Source organism: Biomphalaria glabrata, chromosome 1 (genome assembly GCF_947242115.1).
Source record: "Biomphalaria glabrata chromosome 1, xgBioGlab47.1, whole genome shotgun sequence".
Classification (NCBI taxonomy): domain Eukaryota; kingdom Metazoa; phylum Mollusca; class Gastropoda; family Planorbidae; genus Biomphalaria; species Biomphalaria glabrata.
Window position 1 is genome coordinate 18413455 of NC_074711.1, and position 24612 is coordinate 18438066.

Sequence of the window (24612 nt, forward strand, 5' to 3'; positions counted from 1 at the left end):
TATGTCGATGATAGATTGTAGATTACCGTAGATATGTGATATGACAGATGTAGACTGTTTTGTAGAAAAGAAGGATGGTAGATATGGAGATGGTAGGAGTGTTGACTTATGGACACTAAACACGAGCAAGGTATTAGGAAAGACCAGACTCAACTTTCACTTCTGCTAAAAGAAAGGGGAGAGGGGATCCTCTGGCCTTTTAGCAAAGTTTATATCAACTCACTTCGTCTGTCTGTCGGTCTGTCTGTCTGGTACAAATTTTGAAAAGCTATTTCTCCCAATTCTCATGTTGGGATCAAGTTGAAACTTTGCACAAATATTCATTGTTCTAACAAAACATGAAATCAACTAAAAATTAGCCAATTCGTTAATCAAATAGTGGTAATATCGAAAACTTGGAAATAAATCTTACAGTATTGATAGATATGGCTGTACGCTTTTTTTTTTTTTTTTTTTTTAAGATTTTTGTTTTCATTTTGCTTGTTATATTGAAATCTACTCTAAAATTGTAACAGACAATGTCAATTAGAACACTTAGAAATAACACTTTCGCTATATTCGTCGCTATAATCGTCGACCACCCACCCGATCTTTGTAAACATTGAGTTTAATCTTGGGTAAACATGTAGACTCGGCATACTATTCAACCGACATGTCTGAAGACTTGCAAACAACAGAAAACAGCAACCCAATCCTCAAAAGTTAACAGCCATGATGACGGCGCAGTAATCAGCTACCCAGCTCGTGCTTGTGTGATTCTTTGCGTTATTCACCCACGAGCTCACCATAAACCTCTGTGTATTCAGTTACTTGTGGAATATAAGCAAAATAAACGGTAGATCGTATTTTGATCTAGCCATAATTCTTTGCAGAATAACGCGAGACGGTACAAAAAAAAAAAAACAGGTGAAAGATGCGCTGGGACTTAGATCTAGTCAACAGGTGAGAGGGTTTGTCAATGTCAGTGATAAGAAGAGGGTCTAAGTATTCTAGAGGTGAGCAAGTGGGAACGAAATAGTGGTGCACTTTATCAATGGATCTCAAACAGTGAGACTTAGATCTAGTCAACAGGTTAGAGGGTTGGTCAATGTCAGGGATAAGAAGAAGGTCTAAGTATTCTAGAGGTGAGCAAGTGGGAACGAAATAGTGGTGCACTTTATCAATGGATCTCAAACAGTGAGACTAAGCTGCTAAAATATCTTTAAACTTGACATGATTCAATCAACTGAGAATCTCTTATTTCATTTATCGTACTCAAGGTTTCCGAAGTCATTGCTAAAGTGACTGTTGGATGGTCGTGTGGTCTGCGCGCCGTACTGTCGTTCGGTCGTCTCAATTGTCTCGTGTTCATACCCTGCCCGCTGCCATCCCCTGTTGTCCTGTTGTTTGGACTAGGAAGTAGATTATCTTCAACTCAGAAGGAACATCCGAAACATGTGAAACCTTTGTCGAGCGTTCAGTAAACATTGTGTGGCAGTAAAGTACACACACACACACACGGAATGTGAAGTAATACCTATCTACTTATACCTGTCTATCTACCTATATCTGTCTATCTACCTATACCTGTCTAATTTGCCCTTTAAAAAAAAAGTGGCGCGTGCAACAAAGAATTTTTAAACAAGCCATCGATAAAAATGTATAATTTGTAATAAACTTTGAAGTGACGTCCTTATATGAAACAATTCAAGCCACAACAAACACATTACAACTAGATCTTGACATTGCGACACATGTTTGAAAGAGTTTCTTTTTTATTTTTGTTTCCATTTTCGGATTTAGAAAAACTTCGAACATATTTTAAATTCGTCGAATATATTTAATTTCGTCGAATATATTTTAAATTCCTAGAATATATTTTAAATTCCTAGAATATATTTTAAATAAAACTCCATCAATATGATAATGTTTATGAAGCCTCGATTAGAAAAGACATGTTCTTAAACAATTATGCTATATTTTTGGTTGCTTTTACCAGTCTATAATTGTAAATAGTGCGTATTGACATAACAATGGTTAAAACTGGAGTTAGCTTCAATGCTATGGTTTAAAATAGGGATGGATAAATGATTTAAAGAAAAATGAAAGATACAACAGTTTGTGCTATGAAGTCAGTTCATAATGCAGTAGGACTAAAGAAGGAAGTTGTTATTGTTGTGTAGTTGCAAAAGCTAGACTGGGTTTGAAATGTTTGTGAGAATGTTCCTTGGCCAAAGTTTTCCTCTAAGTTGGTCTGAGATTCCAAGAGAGTGTCAAGTTCGCAAGAAGACAAATAGCTTGACAACACGAAGGACCCGGTCAGTAATGTTCGAGATGGCTGGACAATATGTGTCACAGCTACCACATGTGGGCCTTAGGTTTAGGTGTGGGTATGTGTCATATATATATATATTTAGCTGCCGGTACTCAGTGAAGGATGGCCTTTTAACTACTAATAAATTAATAATTAACGTCGTTGAAATACAAGAAAAGTCATGATTTTTTCCCCGCATTGAAAAAGATGCCGGTACGCCGTACCAGTGCGTACCGTAACAAAAAAAAAAAAGCACTGTATATCTATCTATAAAGAGAGAGAGAGAGAGACGTGAAAAGAGCCAAATAAGAAAATGTTCTCCCTCCAGATGAAGAGCTTCTATTTAGTAATTCTAAACATTTCTCCGCCTTTCATAAATATCTATTTACTAACAGATCTGAGTCTTAGTAACAAAGCTAATACCCAACCAGACAGTTGTGAGTCCATCTCGAAACAAGCTTTCCTTTATTAATTAAGTCACTGTCACAGAGATTGATCTGGCTTGAGTAGACTCACGAAATAAAACTAATTTTGGAAACCTCATTTCTCTCACAATTCCGTCGAGTAATTTTCTCTGTAATATTCATTAATTCTCCCCCCCCCCCCTTCCCCATCTCCTTTTTATTATTTTCCTTTTTTTTTTTACTTCTAGATTTCTCATCTAACATCGGTGAAAGACAAAAATAAGTAATCAGTATTGATCTATTGGTAAAATCTTCTTACCTGTGTGTCCGCCGGAAATGACTATAAAGTCTACAGAATTACAATACGGCAAATTGACAACTTGTTTATTACTGTCACAAATAAACTCTATATGGGATGTTCATTTGTAGGCCTATACAAATTTGGATGCATCTGTGTGAATCACTTTAATTTTGTGTGTGTTGAATCGCACACACACACGCACGCACAGAATGTGAGGAAATATCATCCGTTCAGAATATTTCAAAGAATGCCGCCAATACTGAAGCAAGGTTCCAGTGTTTGGGGGGGGGGGGGGGGTCTCCGCTCTCTCTCTCTCTCTCTCTCTCTCACGTGCTGCCATCACGGCACGTACCGGTACGGCGCGAACGTCACTTAACGCGTGTTTTCTCCCTTTGATTTTGTCGTTACTTCCCTTTGATGTTGATTTTTTTTTACCTTCCCTTGATTTTGTCGCCATTAATTTTTTTTCAAAAATTATTTTCACAGAAACCCGGATATTGGGACGTCGCCTCCTCAAGAAGAAATAGTAGAATGATAAACTTTTACGATTGAAAAACAAGTAGCCTAGCTTTATTCATGTAGTCAGAAACTAGTTACAAATCAACATGTTCATTCCCTATTAAGGAACCTTCAACTAAGACACCTCCACAGTGTACAGAAACAGTAACTCTGCATGGCAATGCATACTGTTGGTTGTATCTATCATAAAAGCTATACTACACATTCCATTAATTAACAAATTCAAATTTTGAAGCCTTATCTCATGAGTTTCACGTTTATCATAATTAATCAAAGAAAGTCTTTTGAATAAAGCTTATATATCAACTCTGTCTATGTGTGTGGAATCTTTAACGAGTAACTTCTCACATTTCCCATTCTCGCTTCAAGTTGAGAACTTTTGCACGCTTTATTCATTGTTGATAACAACACATGAAGCAATAAAAATAAGTTACCAATTAGTTAATCAATAAGTCATCATTAATTCATTTTTGTTTTATAAAGAAAAAGTACTAATCTATGGGGAGAAACGCCTTGTGTAGAGAATTAAAGCTAAAATAGACTCTACAACCTTCTATTTTTATAAGAAACTTGAACAGCTGAATGGCAAGCACTTTGGTTTTCCATCGTGAGGCTCATGTTTGAATTAGGCTCAAGGAATAATTTTTTTTTTATATATTGCTTTTGAAAAGACAGCACAGAAACCTTCTTTCAGATACCACCCCCTCCCTTACGACATATGGAGTAAGGCAGCAGCCAAAAGGGCTTTCCACGTTTCTGTGGAGTAACAAAATCTTAATTTACATACCAAACATGAGCAGAACTAAAATCCAAATGATAACAGTTTCATGAGCGCTTTAAGTTAGACATTGATATTGTGTAAATATTAAGCTCCATTTTGTTGAACTATGCATCAGTCAAGTCAAATTAATAAAGGATTTACGGTTTACAAACTTTAACCCCTTTTGCCTGCTATCATTGCTGAAGAATGATGCCACTATTACTTCATAAGTTACATTCATGTCATTTCTCAGTGGTAGGGTCAGATTATTAGATGCATATATGCTTATATTAATTAAATAATAAGTTAACTGTCTATGCCTTCTTATTACAAAGCTTGTATCAACTCACACTGTCTGTTCGTTCTGTCTGTCGGGTCCAAAGTTTGAACACATTATTTCTCCCATACCCATTCTCGGATCAAGTTGAAACTTTAATCAATTATATATTGGCGTAGACAATACAGGAATCGATTTAAAAAAAAAAAAAACAATTAGCCATTTAATTTTTGGTACTTAATTGTTTTGTTTGATATCAAATAAGGGAAATAACTTCTAAAATTAGGTAGATATATAGCTGTAAATGTGGATTTCTTCTCCTTAGATAAGCTTTTTTTTTTATTTTGCTTGTTAAATGTTCTCTGGCTTGACTTCATAACACTAGACTTTTCCTTTTAGTCTTCTAAAGGTTCGTCAAGAAATAGCTTTGAACAATGAAACAATGGTCCCAGTGATGCAATAACTTTTTAAAAACAACAACAAAAGAGAGAAACATTTATTAATGAAAACAATGTGATTTCAATCCCTAGGTCTCTATTACACTGCCTTTGTCCTACACTGGACTATTGAGCTGCAGGCCAACAGGTTCAAAGTTTCAATGGAAGCCACTGGATGTTTGTTTTCTTTCATTGCCAACGGCTCGGACACTTCCGTTTTTCATTGAGCTTGTCAGAGTTTTTGAAGCAGATTGTGAAACTTTCCGTTAATATGGCCGCAGCCCAGCTTCCGCCATTCGTTAGAAAACTTAGGGTAAAGGAAAAAAAAAAGTGTAGGATCAAAGAATGTCGTCTGCTATAAACATAAAAAAAAACAAAAAAAAACAATTGCAATTGAAGAAAAATAAATAATTAAATGAGAATTTTTTCATAGATTATATTTTATTTTTTTATTATGGTCACGGTATACAGGGAAATGTCATGAATAGTTACCTTATGATATTTACTATGTATTTGTTGAACCTAGTTCGTGATAGTTTAAACATATGAACATTAGTTACCAGAGGACGGAAAGTACGAGTGAAACAGAGAAAGTTAGACAAGAGTAATGTAAAGAGAAGTCTGTACTTAATATGCAGTAGACCTGAGAGTTGGTCGGAAACGAAAGTTAGTTACCATGCAATCAACCTCTGAATCATGTAAGAGATCAGTCATGTAAGAGATCAGTGATGTAAGAGATCAGTCATGTAAGAGCTCAATCATGTAAGAGATCAGTCATGTAAGAGATCAGTCATGTAAGAGATCAATCATGTAAGAGATAATCATGTAAGAGATCAGTCATGTAAGAGATCAGTCATGTATAAATAAGCCGTTACTCATTTTGCATGTCAAGATATGGAGTATAAATTATTAAGTGCCTCATCTGCATTATGTATTCTGATTCCTCCTGCGCCATTGGAACAATTTGATCGTCTTTACGTTTATGTAACAAAATATTACATTCTGGACTAAGGAGTTCCCTGACACGCTCGTATGCAGGTAGTTCCAGACATTGTAGTTCTGTCAAGTATCACACATGCTATAAGCATCTTCTTCATCAAAACCAATCAAGTGAATCAAAATTCTTCTTTAAATGAAAACATTTGTTTAAATATTGTCACACTTCCCGGTTAGTTGTATTGATCTAATCCGATACCACGCGCAACTTACATTCGATAATGAAGCTCAGTGCTCAGATTGGAATCTCTTTTGGAGACACGTGGAGAGGGGGGGGAAGGTTAGGGAATATATCTGGGAGAAGGTTAGGGAATATCTTGGAGAAGGTGAGGGAATATCTTGGAGAAGGTGAGGGAATATCTGGGAGAAGGTTAGGCAATATCTGGAGAAGGTTAGGGAATATATCTGGGAGAAGGTTAGGGAATATCTTGGAGAAGGTGAGGGAATATCTTGGAGAAGGTGAGGGAATATCTGGGAGAAGGTTAGGCAATATCTGGAGAAGGTTAGGGAATATATCTGGGAGAAGGTTAGGGAATATCTGGGAGAAGGTTTCCATTCTGCATTTAGTGGCTCAGCAAACACAACTCAACTCGAGATGGGATTCAAACTCAGCTACCTTAATAAGCAGCCAAACAGTTTCGTCCTTCTCATAGGATTTCTGCTAAAATATAAACGTCTAAAAGAATCTTTAGTTCAATCCAACATGGAATCAAATCCTGTGTTTTGTTAAATAAATAAGCGAGCTTATGGTCAAATTTCATCCAATGATATTTGTTTAACAATTCTTTGTTGAGCGAAGTATCAAGAAGGCTGGAGAGGGAATTAAATCTTTCAGTAATACAACTGCAGAAGGCTGGGATCGAATCCTTTTCTAAGTATATAACAAATATAAATAATAAAAGAAAAACAAATCCGAAAGTGAATTTACTAGAAATTTTTTTTAAAAAAAAAAAGGAAATTGGTAAGAAACAGAGATTTAAAAATTTTCTTTTTTTAAAGTCACTTCATCAAAATGTTGTTGAAAAGTTTAAAACTAAAAAAACAATTCTGAAGTCGCAGTTGGTTTTTTTTTCATCAAAAATGTCCTAGATGATTTTTTTTTTACATTTCAACATTTTTAAACTATAAATGTAGATGCTTACATATTTTAACAATTTTTTTACATATTTTCTGGCGTTTTCAAGATGACAAACCATGTGTACACAAATGTTTCATATTTTAAACTTTATAAAGTGAAAACTCTTTCTAAGAGTACTATCATAGCAAACTTCTATTTTTTACATGTATTTTGAGATTACGTTTTTTATAAACAGTCTTTCAAGTAAAAATTAACAGTAGGGAAAAAATTTGATATCAACTTTCATTCGAAGTCACTAAGTTTTTATCACTTCAGTAAACTGGGTTCTTTTTTTTATACGTTTGATATATTTGTCGCTAGCAATATTAACACAAATTTCTGGTCAAGTCTGAATCAATTTTCTTTTTCTTTTTTTCGTTTCAACTTGTGATGATGGATTAGAAATGTAGACAAGACTTCTAGTGTCAGTTTCATACCTGATGTCAAAAACATTTTTTATTTCAAAAACTATTTTTAAGCGATTCTCTCACGAAAAAAAACAACACCACTGCACAGTTTGTGAGGCAGCGGGCAAAGCGAACGTGTGCTAGCAATATGTCAGCATCTTGAGATGATTTTGTTAAGATAGGCATAGATTTATGACATAGATTTATAACAGGTTCTCTGAACATTTATCTTTTGAAATAATTTTTTTTTAATATGTTAGCATTATATTTCAATGTTCATCTCTTCAAAAATATAACATATGAAATAAAAGTAATCATTAATATAGATTAGATAGATTAGATAGGATAGGATAGATAGATTAGATAGGATAGGATAGGATAGGATAGATAGATTAGATAGGATAGGATAGATAGATTAGATAGGATAGGATAGATAGATTAGATAGGATAGATAGATAGATTAGATTGGATAGATTAGATTAGATTAGATAGATAGATTAGATTAGATTAGATTAGATTAGATTAGATTAGATAGATTAGATTAGATTAGATTAGATTAGATTAGATTAGATTAGATTAGATTAGATTAGATTAGATTAGATTAGATTAGATAGATAGATAGATAGATAGATAGATTAGATTAGATATATAGATTAGATTAGATTAGAATAGATTAGATTAGATTAGATAGATTAGATTAGATTAGATAGATAGATTAGATTAGATTAGATTAGATTAGATTAGATTAGATTAGATTAGATAGATAGATAGATAGATAGATTAGATAGATAGATAGATTAGAAAGATAGATTAGATAGATAGATAGATAGATAGATAGATAGATAGATAGATAGATAGATAGATAGATAGATAGATAGATTAGTGAGAGGTGTATGCTACTTTTTTTCTACCTTGCGGCTATATAGGGGTCTCACCAAGTTCTTTGTCCACATGGATTGGTCACTCAAGGTCCAGCTAAGCAGATACCTAATCATCCTATCCCCCACAATCCTCATCTAATGGTTAGGTTGTCTGAAAATATTTCCCAAGTAGCCATTCAGTCCAGGACCTAATGGTAATACTTTGCTAGTGTCCTGGCGCTTTAAGCTTGTTGTGTTTCCTCCAGACGCTGCCCTAAGCTGGTCATCTACTTTAGTGTCCCTCTCTCAGAGCCTCTTTGAAAGTAAATTAGGTTATCAAGAAACAATAGGCTGCCTTGACTGGAGAACGTCACAGGAGGAACTCGTGTAAAGTCAAAGTAGAGCAGAACTTTCTTGTCTTCTTAAGTTGCTTAGTTTGTTGTAGAAACTAGAGAATAACTTGGACAAATACCAATAGTACATTATCTCAGTGTTTCCGCGAGACCTAAAGAGCTGTTCCACGAACTAATGGAAAAATTAACTAATAATCCAACACGGGAATTAAACTCCCTTAAAAAATAAGCAAAGTGTTCCTCTTAATACTCAGAATGCGAGAAGTGTTCCGTTAAAGAACAAAATTGGGAGACTACACTATCTTGTGACTTTGTCCACGAGCATCTCTTTTTATTTCATTAAATCCTTAGTTGAAATGAAATCTCATTGTTAAAAAAAAATTTCAATTAATGTTTTTAAAATCTATCATTCATTCAGTAAATGCTAATAAATCCAATAAATCCATTCAATGTGTGTTTAATGACTGAAATAAGCGACAAAATTCTATAGTTCTGTTAACGAGACTTCAATGTACATGTAAGTGTGCTTTGTGGACAATCTGCTATTTACACCTCTAAAACTCACTGCTAACTGAGGAGATTTCTCTGGGTGGTTACAATCAATAAAAAATAGCGTATTCAACCAACGTTTGATAAATGAGAAATTATACTTGTGTTTGAAAGTACAGAAAAAATATTTTTTTTAAATCCAAATGACCAAATAGAGAATACGAACATAGTCCATGTCTTGCATGGTACTGCCTGTTAGAGGGTAGAATATAGACATTCTACTTATAATACTTTTGTCTTTTGCATGGCACTGGCCTGTTAGAGGGTAGAATATAGACATTCTACTTATAATACTTTTGTCTTTTGCATGGCACTGCCTGTTAGAGGGAAGAATATAGACATTCTACTTATAATACTTTTGTCTTTTGCATGGCACTGCCTGTTAGAGGGAAGAATATAGACATTCTACTTATAATACTTTTGTCTTTTGCATGGCACTGCCTGTTAGAGGGTAGAATATAGACATTCTACTTATAATACTTTTGTCTTTTGCATGGCACTGCCTGTTAGAGGGAAGAATATAGACATTCTACTTATAATACTTTTGTCTTTTGCATGGCACTGCCTGTTAGAGGGAAGAATATAGACATTCTACTTATAATACTTTTGTCTTTTGCATGGCACTGCCTGTTAGAAGGTAGAATATAGACATTCTACTTATAATACTTTTGTCTTTTGCATGGCACTGCCTGTTAGAGGGTAGAATATAGACATTCTACTTATAATACTTTTGTCTTTTGCATGGCACTGCCTGTTAGAGGGTAGAATATAGACATTCTACTTATAATACTTTTGTCTTTTGCATGGCACTGCCTGTTAGAGGGAAGAATATAGACATTCTACTTATAATACTTTTGTCTTTTGCATGGCACTGCCTGTTAGAGGGAAGAATATAGACATTCTACTTATAATACTTTTGTCTTTTGCATGGCACTGCCTGTTAGAGGGTAGAATATAGACATTCTACTTATAATACTTTTGTCTTTTGCATGGCACTGCCTGTTAGAGGGAAGAATATAGACATTCTACTTATAATACTTTTGTCTTTTGCATGGCACTGCCTGTTAGAGGGAAGAATATAGACATTCTACTTATAATACTTTTGTCTTTTGCATGGCACTGCCTGTTAGAGGGAAGAATATAGACATTCTACTTATAATACTTTTGTCTTTTGCATGGCACTGCCTGTTAGAGGGTAGAATATAGACATTCTACTTATAATACTTTTGTCTTTTGCATGGCACTGCCTGTTAGAGGGTAGAATATAGACATTCTACTTATAATACTTTTGTCTTTTGCATGGCACTGCCTGTTAGAGGGAAGAATATAGACATTCTACTTATAATACTTTTGTCTTTTGCATGGCACTGCCTGTTAGAGGGAAGAATATAGACATTCTACTTATAATACTTTTGTCTTTTGCATGGCACTGCCTGTTAGAGGGAAGAATATAGACATTCTACTTATAATACTTTTGTCTTTTGCATGGCACTGCCTGTTAGAGGGAAGAGTAGAGACATTCTACTTATAATACTTTTGTCTTTTGCATGGCACTGCCTGTTAGAGGGAAGAATATAGACATTCTACTTATAATACTTTTGTCTTTTGCATGGCACTGCCTGTTAGAGGGAAGAATATAGACATTCTACTTATAATACTTTTGTCTTTTGCATGGCACTGCCTGTTAGAGGGAAGAATATAGACATTCTACTTATAATACTTTTGTCTTTTGCATGGCACTGCCTGTTAGAGGGAAGAGTAGAGACATTCTACTTATAATACTTTTGTCTTTTGCATGGCACTGCCTGTTAGAGGGAAGAGTAGAGACATTCTACTTATAATACTTTTGTCTTTTGCATGGCACTGCCTGTTAGAGGGAAGAGTAGAGACATTCTACTTATAATACTTTTGTCTTTTGCATGGCACTGCCTGTTAGAGGGAAGAGTAGAGACATTCTACTTATAATACTTTTGTCTTTTGCATGGCACTGCCTGTTAGAGGGAAGAGTAGAGACATTCTACTTATAATACTTTTGTCTTTTGCATGGCACTGCCTGTTAGAGGGAAGAGTAGAGACATTCTACTTATAATACTTTTGTCTTTTGCATGGCACTGCCTGTTAGAGGGAAGAGTAGAGACATTCTACTTATAATACTTTTGTCTTTTGCATGGCACTGCCTGTTAGAGGGAAGAGTAGAGACATTCTACTTATAATACTTTTGTCTTTTGCATGGCACTGCCTGTTAGAGGGAAGAATATAGACATTCTACTTATAATACTTTTGTCTTTTGCATGGCACTGCCTGTTAGAGGGAAGAATATAGACATTCTACTTATAATACTTTTGTCTTTTGCATGGCACTGCCTGTTAGAGGGAAGAGTAGAGACATTCTACTTATAATACTTTTGTCTTTTGCATGGCACTGCCTGTTAGAGGGAAGAGTAGAGACATTCTACTTATAATACTTTTGTCTTTTGCATGGCACTGCCTGTTAGAGGGAAGAGTAGAGACATTCTACTTATAATACTTTTGTCTTTTGCATGGCACTGCCTGTTAGAGGGAAGAGTAGAGACATTCTACTTATAATACTTTTGTCTTTTGCATGGCACTGCCTGTTAGAGGGAAGAGTAGAGACATTCTACTTATAATACTTTTGTCTTTTGCATGGCACTGCCTGTTAGAGGGTAGAATATAGACATTCTACTTATAATACTTTTGTCTTTTGCATGGTACTGCCTGTTAGAGGGAAGAATATAGACATTCTACTTATAATACTTTTGTCTTTTGCATGGCACTGCCTGTTAGAGGGAAGAATATAGACATTCTACTTATAATACTTTTGTCTTTTGCATGGCACTGCCTGTTAGAGGGAAGAATATAGACATTCTACTTATAATACTTTTGTCTTTTGCATGGCACTGCCTGTTAGAGGGAAGAATATAGACATTCTACTTATAATACTTTTGTCTTTTGCATGGCACTGCCTGTTAGAATGAAGAATATAGACATTCTACTTATAATACTTTTGTCTTTTGCATGGCACTACCTTTTATAATCATCTTCTTTTTTGAAGTAACGTCTGTATTATATAAGATAAGATATTGAAAAATATAGACATTCTACTTATAATATTTTGGTGTCTTTAGAATTAATTGAGATTGTTTTTATTTTAAAAAAAAAAGAAAGAAACTATATCACATGATGACTACGTCATTAGAACTTTCGGAACTTTACAAAATTAGGATTGGTTGTAAACAACAAAATATTCTGAACTTTTAAAAAAAAAATTACCTTAGAGATCTGATCAGGCTGGCCTCTCGAGAGACGATAAAACCCTACACAAGATTGTCAAGTCTTTTAAAACAAGCATTGTCCACAGAGATCTGATAGAGAGAGCAACTGTTTCCAGAGAATCATCTCCCATTGCCAACATATCATAAAAAATTCACAAAAGGATTACTTTCCCTGCAGTAACATCCAAGCCTAGAAATCAATAGTTCAATCATTCTTTTGAAACTCTTTCAATGATAAACATGATCGGGATCAAATGTCTTGTTCGTCTTAACATTGCATAATTCTTTTCGAACGTAACAACATGCTTATGTAATCAGGGAAAGGAATGGTGTCTGAGTGGCGCTAACAATGCTTTGTAATAATTTAAAAAAAAGAAGAGTCGAAGCATGACAAACGTCTAAAGTTCTCTGTTGGTCTATGGCAACTCAATCGAACAAATGTCAATGATATTTCTAGAACAAGCAGAAAAAAAGTCATTGACTTCGTGTCAGGGGTGACAAGTCTTTTCGGACATAAGGATTCAAAGTTCATGAAAATATATGGAATAGTTTTATGGGCTGCTATAGTTGACCTACTTATGATAGACATCGGCATTGTCTCTGATGACTTTCTCCTTGAACTGCTTTAGCTACATGTACAACGATATTAGTTTTACAAAGGCAATACAAATCTTGGATAACATAATTATTTGTACCATTGGTCCACATCATGCAATGTGAATGAGAAAATCTTTGACATTTTACGATAAGTTTCCTATGGTGTTCTTCTTTCAAAGCGTGAGGTCCAAGCGGTCAAGCAAATCTGTTTCCGTGTCCTCCGATAACGTATCGAATAGATTTACTTTTCTCCACAGATGTACACGTTCCTATGGAGTCATGGTCGTGCTAAATCCGAAAAAAATGAGCTCGTGATCCCTCGCTTCAGAGACCAAGCGCATTGCAACTCGACCACTCAGCTTTCACTAAGAGTAGAAACAAGAAAGTGTTCAAAAAGTTTTTTCAAAGTCTAAATCTCATGTCTGGTTTGTTTTTTAATTGTCAGAATGTTTAACTCTCATGTCTGGTTTGTTTTTTAATTGTCAGAATGTTTAACTCTCATGTCTGGTTTGTTTTTTAATTGTCTGAATGTTTTGGCAAGAATTGTTTTATTGCAATGGAAAACTACCATCATTTAGAATCGAAGATTTTCACTTTCCCCATGTGAGAAAAAAAAAAGAGCCATGTGACAAAATTAAACGACAAATTTCCAGAGTTTAGTTCACAACACTTTAATGTACACATGTCAGTGTGCTTTGTGGATAAACTTCTATGTACACTCACCGTTTGTCTTGCTTACAGACGGAAACATGTACAATTATAGAATGTACACACACACACATACACAAACACACACTCACACACCGAACAAGGCCAAAATAAAATAAAAATTAAGGAGATTTTATTACAAATATTTTCTTAGCTTTTTAACGGAATGGCCTTGTGTCTGTATCTGTGTGTGGGGGTGGGGAGCTGCTTCTGTAGTATTAATTTTCTTCTTGTTTAGGCATTTGATGTCAGAGAAGGAAAACAAACCGTCTAATAATCAGAGATAGTCTAACGTGCATTCAAAATCCATGCCAGGAATATGACATGCAGTAAGCTCTAGATTTAGGGAGAAAAAAATATTGTTCCAGTTGAACCGCAAGACAGCATCTGGGCTCTGAGTGTTTCCATCAACTTGAACATCTGAGATTAAAAATGTTTTCTCTGTTGAGTCAATTAGAAAACATGCCGACATCCAGGGGAAAGGAAAAAAAAGGGGCTAATTTTTTTTTTCAGCTAAAAGTGCTCGGAGTTGGCATGGAATGTCTCGTGTCATGGCCTCAATCATTTCTTAATAATGTATTGCGGAGATGAAATGTAGCTGTCTTAGGCTATTTCATATTATCATAGAGATGTGCTTATTATATTTGTTTATTAGTTTTCATATTTATATTAATTAATAAAACATAAGAGGGTAAACCAAAACAAGGCTACTGCCTATTGCATTACTTTATTTTTTCATTTTAACAATTTTTGTATGTCTTAAATTAGCTGTTGATCATTTAGTGAGTTACTGAATTTAAAAGTTTTTTTTTTCTTTCCTTATTATTGTTTATAAAAATTATATGGCTCCCTTTTGTCTCGAAAGGCAATGGATGCGCCCAAATGAGTCACTGGATTTGGCTTAATCTTGAGACGGGGCAGAATCTGGTGTGGCTAATCAAGCCAATTCTAGAACGGCAGACTTTGCCACAATTCGTACATGTGTATGCCTCTGATTTAGGGCTAGCGGACAGGGCAGGTTTCTTTTTTTCCCTCTTGATTAAGGCCGCTTCAATTATTTTGTTCTCAGCAAGGGTTGTCCCAGCACGCACAGTCTGTCTCCATGCACTCCGGTCTTTGGCTATGTTTTCCCACATACTTTCGCTGATGCCTGTGGCTCTCATGTCTCGCTTGCAGACATCTCTATATGTTAGTCTTGGGCGGCCCTTGGGTCTGACTCCTTCCACAAGCTCAGCATATAAGATATCTTTCGGGATTCTACCATCTGGCATGCGGGGGACATGTCCGAGCCAGCGTAATCTTCTTTGTGTCAGGAGAGCATACATGCTGTTCATATTGGCCAATCTCAAAACTTCCTGATTGGAGACATGGTCCCCCAAGAGATGTCCATTATGCGTCTCAGGCAGCGCAAGTGGAAACTATTCAATCTGTGCTCTTGGTACATGTATATTATAAATGTATTATAAAAATTAATATACTCTAAATAGTAAATACTCTACTGTTCAGAAGAATGACTTGTTTTTTTTTTCTGTTTACATTAGTTAGATTGTAATAATGCCCATTAAAGCCCACTTAGAAGCCAAATTAACACCAATAAAGAGTTGAAACACTGGACAGCTCTCTAAAAGCAGCAAAGCACAGAAACTAAAAACTTCCAGTCGATTGCAGGGCACGCTCTGGGACATAATCTCCAGTTTTTGGGGAATTTGTTCTCGTAGAACTCATCTCATTCGAATTGACAAATCAGCTGTTTCTTGGATGATTTTGTAGACCAAAAATCGTTTGTTTGTTTTTTACTGTCAATCAACTTTCATTTTCATAGAGCTGATCAACAATCAAATTTATTTGTGTAGCTATCAGTGGTCAGCTTTGTTTATGAATCCTGTTGAAATCAATATTCTACGAAGTTAAGACTTTTACCTCGACCTTATAGCCCAAACAATTTTTTAAACATTTATTTTTCAGTCGCTGTTCATTAAAATGTTTACAGTCTTGAAAGAATGTACTTCATAATTCTGTGTTAAAATTACAGTAATTATTTAAAAAAAAAAAAAAAAAAGAAGAAATAATAAACCAAGACATTCAGAGATATTATTTTAAGGCCTGGCTTGCATTAAATTGTGTTTAGGACATTGGTTATAAATACACGAACTAAAGTGCTATTACGACTAAATAGTCAATGCTTTTTAGTTTTGACAAAATTATTTCAGAATTTCCATATTGCTAGTTTATGTTAACCGTTTCTTTTTTTTTCTATAAATCATGGCCTTGATATGATGCAATTATTATTACATAATAGATTTGCACTAAATGTGGACTTATTTAAATTTAAAGTATTGTTATAAACCTGGTGGTGGCACAGATGGGGGTAGTGGTGTGAGTGTAGTCAGCCGATGCAAATCGCCCCAGGCCAGCGCTAGACGAGCGGTCAACCGAGACGAGTTACGACGGTCAGCCGAGACGAGTGTCAACACGGCGGTTAGGGAAGGATCGACGGCGGTCCGGGAAGGATCGACGTCGTGAACAGAGCTCAGGAGCGTCACGAGAGTTGTCATCTGACCACCTAGAAACGTCGAGCGGCGTTCTGTCCGGTTCGAGAAGGCCAGTAGGGACCCTATATAAGAGCGGAGGTGTCGCAGTCAAGACGGTTCACGGCAGGGGTTCAGATCCCGGTTCACTACAGTCCGGTCGACTACAGCACAGTTCAGCGGTGTGGTTCTGTACGGAGCATTACGACGGTTCAGTGCGGAGTACTGTCAAGTACAGTTGAGACGGCTGGCGTCTTGATCTTGGTCTGCGATCGAGTCCGACACAACGAGCCTAGTGTGCGAAGTCAGTCCTGAACTGTTGAACCCAGTGCAAGCCCGGAACGAGACGGAGAGGCCAGTGCAAGAGTTGATACTGCGGAACGGTGTTATCGGAGAGATATTTGTACAGTGTACGTGTTGCCAATTGTACAGTATTGGCTGTTATTTATTCAACTATTAAAGTGTTACGTTACTTTGGAGCCCTGAGTTGTCAAGTTCTTTAAGTTGGTGGTGTATGGTGCAGTTTGCAGAGAGCCTGGATAGCGAGATTCGTAACAGTATATATCCCAACTTTTAACAGATTAGATATAATAGATAACATAATATATAGATATAATAGATAACATAATATATAGATATAATAAATAACATAATATATAGGTATAGTAGATAACATAATATATAGATAATAAATAACAATCTGATACTACACAAGGACCTAAATTTCTTCTCATTTGAACTAATGTCTGAAATTAAACAGACAACAGACAAAACGTAGAAAGTTGAGAAAAGAAATAAGTTCTGTACATGGAACTTTGTACATATTGGACGTACACGTATCATGTACACATTATCAGAGACTAAATCTAATCTAATCACTGAGCAGCACTCATGTCTATTCTACTCATGTATGGCCTAAAGTCGTGTCTTTGTGAAAACTTAGCTCAGCAATCATTATTGAATTTAACAGCGACCTCCTCGAAATCACGTGACCTCTTAAGTTCTTTCCTCGTGCAATACTGAGCGGTGAGTACTCATGTAAGTTTCCAGGTGAACATTGATTGGTGCACCTCCCGCCCCTAGAGTTGACTTACAGCGCAAGGTTCAAATCGAGGCTTTCTTACTCTGCTCAGGAAAGCGATAGGGAGCCCGTGCAGCAGCAGAAGCGTGACACAGCCTCTGGGCAAATTTTCTCTCGTATCGAACTTCTGGAAACTTGGTTACAATTAGCATATTTTAAACTTTCTCTGCTCAGAGTTACTCATGCTAAGGTATAACATCTTTACGCTATCCATCTCCTTTGTGTGTATCAAAAGTTTAAATAGTTGTAACCTTAACTAGTTGTAACCTTAACTAGTTGTAACCTTAAGTAGTTGTAACCTTAACTAGTTGTAACCTTAACTAGTTGTAACCTTGTATCACTTGAACGTTGTCCATTCTAAAGGCTTTAAAAGGAGACAAAAAGTTGAGCCCTTTGAGCCCTTTGTTTTTGCAAGACGAAGACAAAAAGTTGAGCCCTTTGAGCGCTTTGTTTTTGCAAGACGAAGACAAAAAGTTGAGCCCTTTGAGCCCTTTGTTTTTGCAAGACGAAGATAAAAAGATTTGAAAGCTGATAATATGGATCCACTTCAATACGTATCATTTTTAAAAACAACTAAAAAAGACTTTAAAGTAGAGGAACTTTGATATTTTATAAATTGTTCAAATACTAGGCAGCGTTGTATTTCGTTTGTTTATAGTGAACTCTCTTCAGCAATGTCGCTTAGAGGGGAGCAGTGTGAGGACCGGTGCAGGCGCAGAGAAGGCACTCATTATATTATTATCACGGCTATTGACTAAACTTTCAAGTGAGCACTGAGTGTATCATTACAGTCCACGGCGACTCGAAGCCAACATCCCAGCAGCCATGGCTCCAGCTAATCAACTTCATCAACCGGTCACGACTTTAGACTTTAAAAAGAAAAGCTCATTTAGTTTCTGCTACATCTTCATGTCGAGTCGAGTGTGGGCGTGTAGAATAAAGATGTGTGTGTGTCTTTGTGTCTATAGTGTCTACATTCTTAGACACAGCAGCCTAGTCTTCTATAAGTCCTTATTTATCACACTTGTTATGGTCTCTGCTTTCCATTTCCATACATTAATAGTCTTATTATTTTGTTAACACTCGAATACAGATTTATGGGACTTTCTGTGTTTTGTAAAAGGTATTTCCATAACTCGGAAGTAACAAATAAACGAAAACGTGAAAACGTTACAGCATTTAGTGATTACGAATGTTATGCATGCATCCAAATCACGTGACCTCTCTCAAAAGGAGCACATTTTCTGTTCTACGTGCTTCTTTCTATCCATCAGACCTGAAGATGATTACATTCCTAGAGCCTAAACTTCCTTCGGGGGAGGGCTGTGGGAAGGGTTGAACTCGGGACCATCAAGAGTGCATATCACACGACTGTGACAAGTCAAAAACTCGATGTCAGAGTCACTCAAATTTATCACAGCATTAATTATTATTTTTCATTATTTATTTATTTTATTTTAATTATTTCCCCATCCTACCCCTAAATTCTCCACCCGCACCACCTTTTCCTCTCCAGGCTAGACTTAGTTGACCACATTGGAGATAGCTAGGCCACGTCTTTCGATTTATCTTCCCTTGACCGGGGCAAAGATACGCACAGACTCTTTGATCTTATCGGCAGGATGTCTGACAGCCGCAGTGGACACCACCTTGTGTGGAATGCAAGTCAATCCTCCCCCCCCCCCTTTCTCCTACGTCTCTCTTTGATCTAGGAGATTACTCGAGTCAAGTGCCTCTCGACGTACCAATGTGCGACTCCCATCTCAAGTCTAATTCACCCACGTGTAAGATAATTCTAAGCCTAGGACATTTCCTGTTTCCGCCCGCATTTTCCAGGCCTATATAAAGTAGATCCAAATCAAATCAGATCCTCTTATTTCTCTATCGCTGAGCAATCGAGTCTGGACTACTTCATTTATTCTTACTCCTAGAGGAATCCCTGGGCCTCCCTCAGGTGTCTGCCTATCTATTTATTGGATCAACGATCTATTTACCTGCCTATTTATGTGCTGAGTGCTGTTCAGCAGTGCATTTTCCTACTGAGACCTGCCTATTTGCCGCTTAGTGTCTACTCGACACTACTCAACTATTTGCTATTTGCTGTTCAGTGTCTACTCGACACTACTCAACTCTACTATTTGGCGCTATCGGCCTTGCCCGCCTATTCGACAGCCCACCTGTCAACTTATTAGGTGCGACGTCCCTATAGACCCAGATCTGTGTGAGACGTCATAGCTACGCCAAACCCTCTGCAACTCACTGGACTTATCCTGTCATTACGCTGCCCACGGCAGATCAGCTCTGCCCGCAGTAACCTTGTGCCCACGGTAGCCGGCCACCCGCCCTATTGTGCCCACTACAGATATCAGAACTTGGGATTGAGACTCCACAAGAACTATATCACCGGCGTCCCTCTACCCGCTAAAGCGCCACCTCCAGCTGCAGAACCTCAAGCCAGGACACAGCCAGCTGCGACATCAACAGGAAAACCAGCTAAGTCAGAGGACAAAGTGACATACTCTCTTATTAGGTGCAAGAGTGATGATTAAAACTAGTATTATTTAGAGATAGATGCAAATCCTCCCCCCCCCCCTTTTATTCTTATATGTATATTTATGTAAATAAATATTCTTCATTTATAACTTTTGTATCTATCTTTCATTGCTTGTCTCGTTGTGTGTCTGCTCCCGATTCATATGCTGATAGGTTGGTGTGTGATAGCTTTAAAAATAATCATCCCCTAGACATTAAACGCGCCAAACACACGTCACATTTCCCCACCTGTCACAACGACCAGGCACTCACAGATTTAGACAACTACTGGCAAGTCCCTAAATAGCTCGCTAAAAAGAAAGGCTGTTGCTGTTTTTCCTGAATGTTGAAAACCACTACTTTTACTTTTACTTTGACACGCAGACGAAGCTTAACGTCTAAATCGCCCGCTCAGACTTTTGTTTTTCTACAGCCAGCTATTAATGATTGATTTTGACATGATCCAACGTTCGGTAATACACCACCATCGTCTCGTCATTCTCATAGCTGTGAAGCCATCAGATTTAATAGCAATTGGAGTTGGCAGGCAATATTTAAAACCCAATGAAAAGTGGAACAAGAATATTTGACCTGCCAACTTGCCGCATCATTGAACTCTCGCATTGTAGGCTTCCTATATGTCTTCCCATGTTTTCCCCCTAACACTATTGATATTTCTATTCCACCTAATGTAGCCTTTCCTTCTGTATACTCTGGAAAACTGTTCTCTACAAACAATGTCTTCAGAAAGATAAATGCAGACTGAATGACAGGAGGTTAATTCAGAGAAAAGATAATTATGTTACTGGATCAGCGAAAGGGGAAAGAAAAAATTGCCTAATTATTGTGTTTATAGTTTTATACGGGTTGAGTTGCATGCCGGGAGAAATAATTAGATCGTCTACATCCACAATGCATTGAACCAGGCAGACACAGAATATTCATTTGAATTGTGGCTCGTTTGTTCGTTCTATGAAATATAAACCAACGTGCTGAGATAGAGCACACAATAATATGTAAGGTGAAATCAGAAACACAAAACTAGACTTGAAATATCAAAGCTGGGAGGTGAGAGGCCAAGATCGCTTGGCTACGGCTAGGCAATCTAACCAAGAGGCTTGAGTTCGAATCCCGACTCGAGCAGAGTTGTGTTTGTTGTGAGCGCCTAAAGGCCGCAAGAAAACTTCCCAGGTACCCCCTCCCCCCTCACTGGTCCTCAAAAGAGATGGGACCATATAGCACTGTGCATGATATAAGCATGAAAGACGCTCTATATAAAAGTAATGAAAAAATACTGTGATGTAGTTCTAACAATTTGTTTCCATATCATCTATCTGTAGCTGTTTCCATATCATCTATCTGTAGCTGTTTCCATATCATCTATCTGTAGCTGTTTCCATATCATCTATCTAGAAAGCATAAATGTACACACTTTAAATGAACTGTGACAATGTCACGAATTATTCCTGAGACAAAATAAATTGCACAGTTATTGGCCTTTTTATAAGAAAACACTGCAGAGTTCTTGACCTTTCTAAAAAGAAAACAACAGTTATTGGCCTGTTTATAAACACTCTTATTCTGAACAAACATTAAAGAGCCTTATCTCACAAAATGTCACAATGGACAAATGTCGATGCTGTGTTGACACACTGGCTATTTTATTTTAGCTAAACCGGAAAGTTATGTCTCTTCTAGCGACAAGATGGATGTGACTTTTTCCCATCTATAAAAACTGCTTACATTAAATTTTATAGGAAAAAAATGAGATAATTTCTTTCCAAGCATATTCCATTATATAATACGTTCATTTATTGCTAAAAAATAATAGTTGGTCCTATGGGTAAGCCAAATGGGAGAACTTACCATTTCCTGCTTCTCTTGTGAAACACGTCTGATCTGTCAGTAAAAATTTTTATGTTTGTTACAGATCAATGTTACGATTTAAAAGGGCTCCCATCCTACAACTTTCTTTAGCCAAGGCCAGATAAAGAACTGTGAATTCGAATCAAACCTTCGTGACATGTTGACATAAGACTAAAGGTTACATTCCGCATAATAATTGCATAGCTTAATGCGCTCATCTAGGGTTACCAGACACCCAAAAGGTAACAAAAAGCAGGACTAAGCCTTATAAAAAGAGGACAAAAAGCAGGACAAAGCCTTATAAAAAGGGGACAAAAAGCAGGACAAAGCCTTATAAAAGAGGACAAAAAGCAGGACAAAGCCTTATAAAAGAGGACAAAAAGCAGGACAAAGCCTTATAAAAGAGGACAAAAAGCAGGACAAAGCCTTATAAAAGAGGACAAAAAGCAGGACAAAGCCTTATAAAAGAGGACAAAAAGCAGGACAAAGCCTTATAAAAGAGGACAAAAAGCAGGACAAAGCCTTATAAAAGAGGACAAAAAGCAGGACAAAGCCTTATAAAAGAGGACAAAAAGCAGGACAAAGCCTTATAAAAGAGGACAAAAAGCAGGATAAAGCCTTACAAAGGAGGACAAAAAAGACAAAGTAAACGGGGCATATTTCTTTGATTAAACATCAACGGTAAGCTGTACTGCGACTTTATAACATATCAGATTTCTCAGCAGAAAAGACTTTTGATAGCAGTTCATCATTCGCCCTGCGTAAAACTCAATGAGGGACATTTTCTTCAATATCAATACATTAACAGAAATCTTTCAGAGCCTCAGTAAGTACAGGATAAAAAGATTGTTTAACACTTTAGCACCATTGCTTCTGCATCTACTGTCAGCACCATCACTTCTGCATCTATTGTCATCACCATCGCTTCTGCATCTACTGTCAGCACCATCACTTCTGCATCTACTGTCAGCACCATCATTTATGCATCTACTGTCAGCACCATCACTTCTGCATCTACTGTCAGCACCATCACTTATGTATCTACTGTCAGCACCATCGCTTCTGTATTTACTGTCAGCACCATCACTTATGCATCTACTGTCAGCACCATCGCTTCTGCATCTACTGTCAGCACCATCACTTGTGCATCTACTGTCAGCACCATCACTTGTGCATCTACTGTCAGCACCATCACTTGTGCATCTACTGTCAGCACCATCACTTCTGCATCTACTGTCAGCACCATCACTTGTGCATCTACTGTCAGCACCATCACTTCTGCATCTACTGTCAGCACCATCACTTGTGCATCTACTGTCAGCACCATCACTTGTGCATCTACTGTCAGCACCATCACTTGTGCATCTACTGTCAGCACCATCACTTCTGCATCTACTGTCAGCACCATCACTTGTGCATCTACTGTCAGCACCATCACCTGTGCATCTACTGTCAGCACCATCACTTCTGCATCTACTGTCAGCACCATCACTTGTGCATCTACTGTCAGCATCATCACTTGTGCATCTACTGTCAGCACCATCACTTGTGCATCTACTGTCAGCCCCATCACTTCTGCATCTACTGTCAGCACCATCACTTCTGTATCTACTGTCAGCACCATCATTTGTGCATCTACTGTCAGCACCATCACTTCTGCATCTACTGTCAGCACCATCACTTGTGCATCTACTGTCAGCACCATCACTTGTGCATCTACTGTCAGCACCATCGCTTCTGTATCTACTGTCAGCACCATCACTTGTGCATCTATTGTCAGCACCATCACTTCTGTATCTACTGTCAGCACCATCACTTCTGTATCTACTGTCAGCACCATCACTTCTGTATCTACTGTCAGCACCATCGCTTCTGCATCTACTGTCAGCACCATCACTTCTGTATCTACTGTCAGCTCCATCATTTGTGCATCTACTGTCAGCACCATCGCTTCTGTATCTACTGTCAGCACCATCACTTGTGCATCTACTGTCAGCACCATCGCTTCTGTATCTACTGTCAGCACCATCACTTGTGCATCTACTGTCAGCACCATCGCTTCTGTATCTACTGTCAGCACCATCACTTGTGCATCTATTGTCAGCACCATCACTTCTGTATCTACTGTCAGCACCATCACTTCTGCATCTACTGTCAGCACCATCACTTCTGCATCTACTGTCAGCACCATCACTTGTGCATCTACTGTCAGCACCATCGCTTCTGCATCTACTGTCATCACCATCACTTCTGTATCTACTGTCAGCACCATCGCTTTTGTATCTACTGTCAGCACCATCACTTCTGCATCTACTGTCAGCACCATCACTTCTGCATCTACTGTCAGCACCATCGCTTCTGCATCTACTGTCAGCAGCTCTGCACCTCATTGCATACAGTTGATAAGAATGTCAGCTGGACGCCAACGGCTACTTAAACTTAGTTTTTAACTGAGAAAACACTTTCTTTTATTTGTTTTCTGTTAATGCCTCCAAAGTTCACACTGACATTGTCTCCTCACTTTCCTGCCAACACAACACACTTGGATGTCTGTATTTCTCAACAGTTTCTTTAAGTTATGTTGATATGTTTCAAGAGTTTCATTTACTGTGTTTCTGTGGTCAACTAAACTACTACTCGGTTACGTTTCTCCGCACTATGATTACTTGCATCTGTAGCGACTATAAAACATAACACAATACTTATATCCTATAGTATTCTCCCTCTTTTTTTGT

General features: G+C 37.2%; 2 protein-coding genes across 2 annotated transcripts in view; one reads left to right on the forward strand and one right to left on the reverse strand.

The window, feature by feature from the left end:
* The window catches only part of LOC106058117 (uncharacterized), a 113419-nt gene extending 110157 nt beyond the window's left edge, over nucleotides 1-3262 (reverse strand). The window contains exon 1 of the mRNA XM_056026052.1: nucleotides 3017-3262. The gene's annotated coding sequence lies outside the window, so the exon portion shown is untranslated. The remainder of the gene's footprint in view (nucleotides 1-3016) is intronic.
* Nucleotides 914-24327, forward strand: LOC129924308 (mucin-22-like). The gene is made up of 2 exons (XM_056018567.1): nucleotides 914-942; nucleotides 22740-24327. Exons 1-2 carry the CDS (start codon nucleotides 914-916, stop codon nucleotides 24325-24327), a joined length of 1617 nt encoding a protein of 538 aa, XP_055874542.1.
* The last annotated feature ends 285 nt before the right edge of the window (nucleotides 24328-24612 follow it).

Bases quoted from the DNA above. Each gene is read 5' to 3' on its own strand.
- LOC129924308 (XM_056018567.1), top strand. From the start codon at position 914: ATGCGCTGGGACTTAGATCTAGTCAACAG. The intron at 943-22,739 runs GTGAGAGGGTTT...TTAACACTTTAG, and splicing joins GACTTAGATCTAGTCAACAG to CACCATTGCTTCTGCATCTA.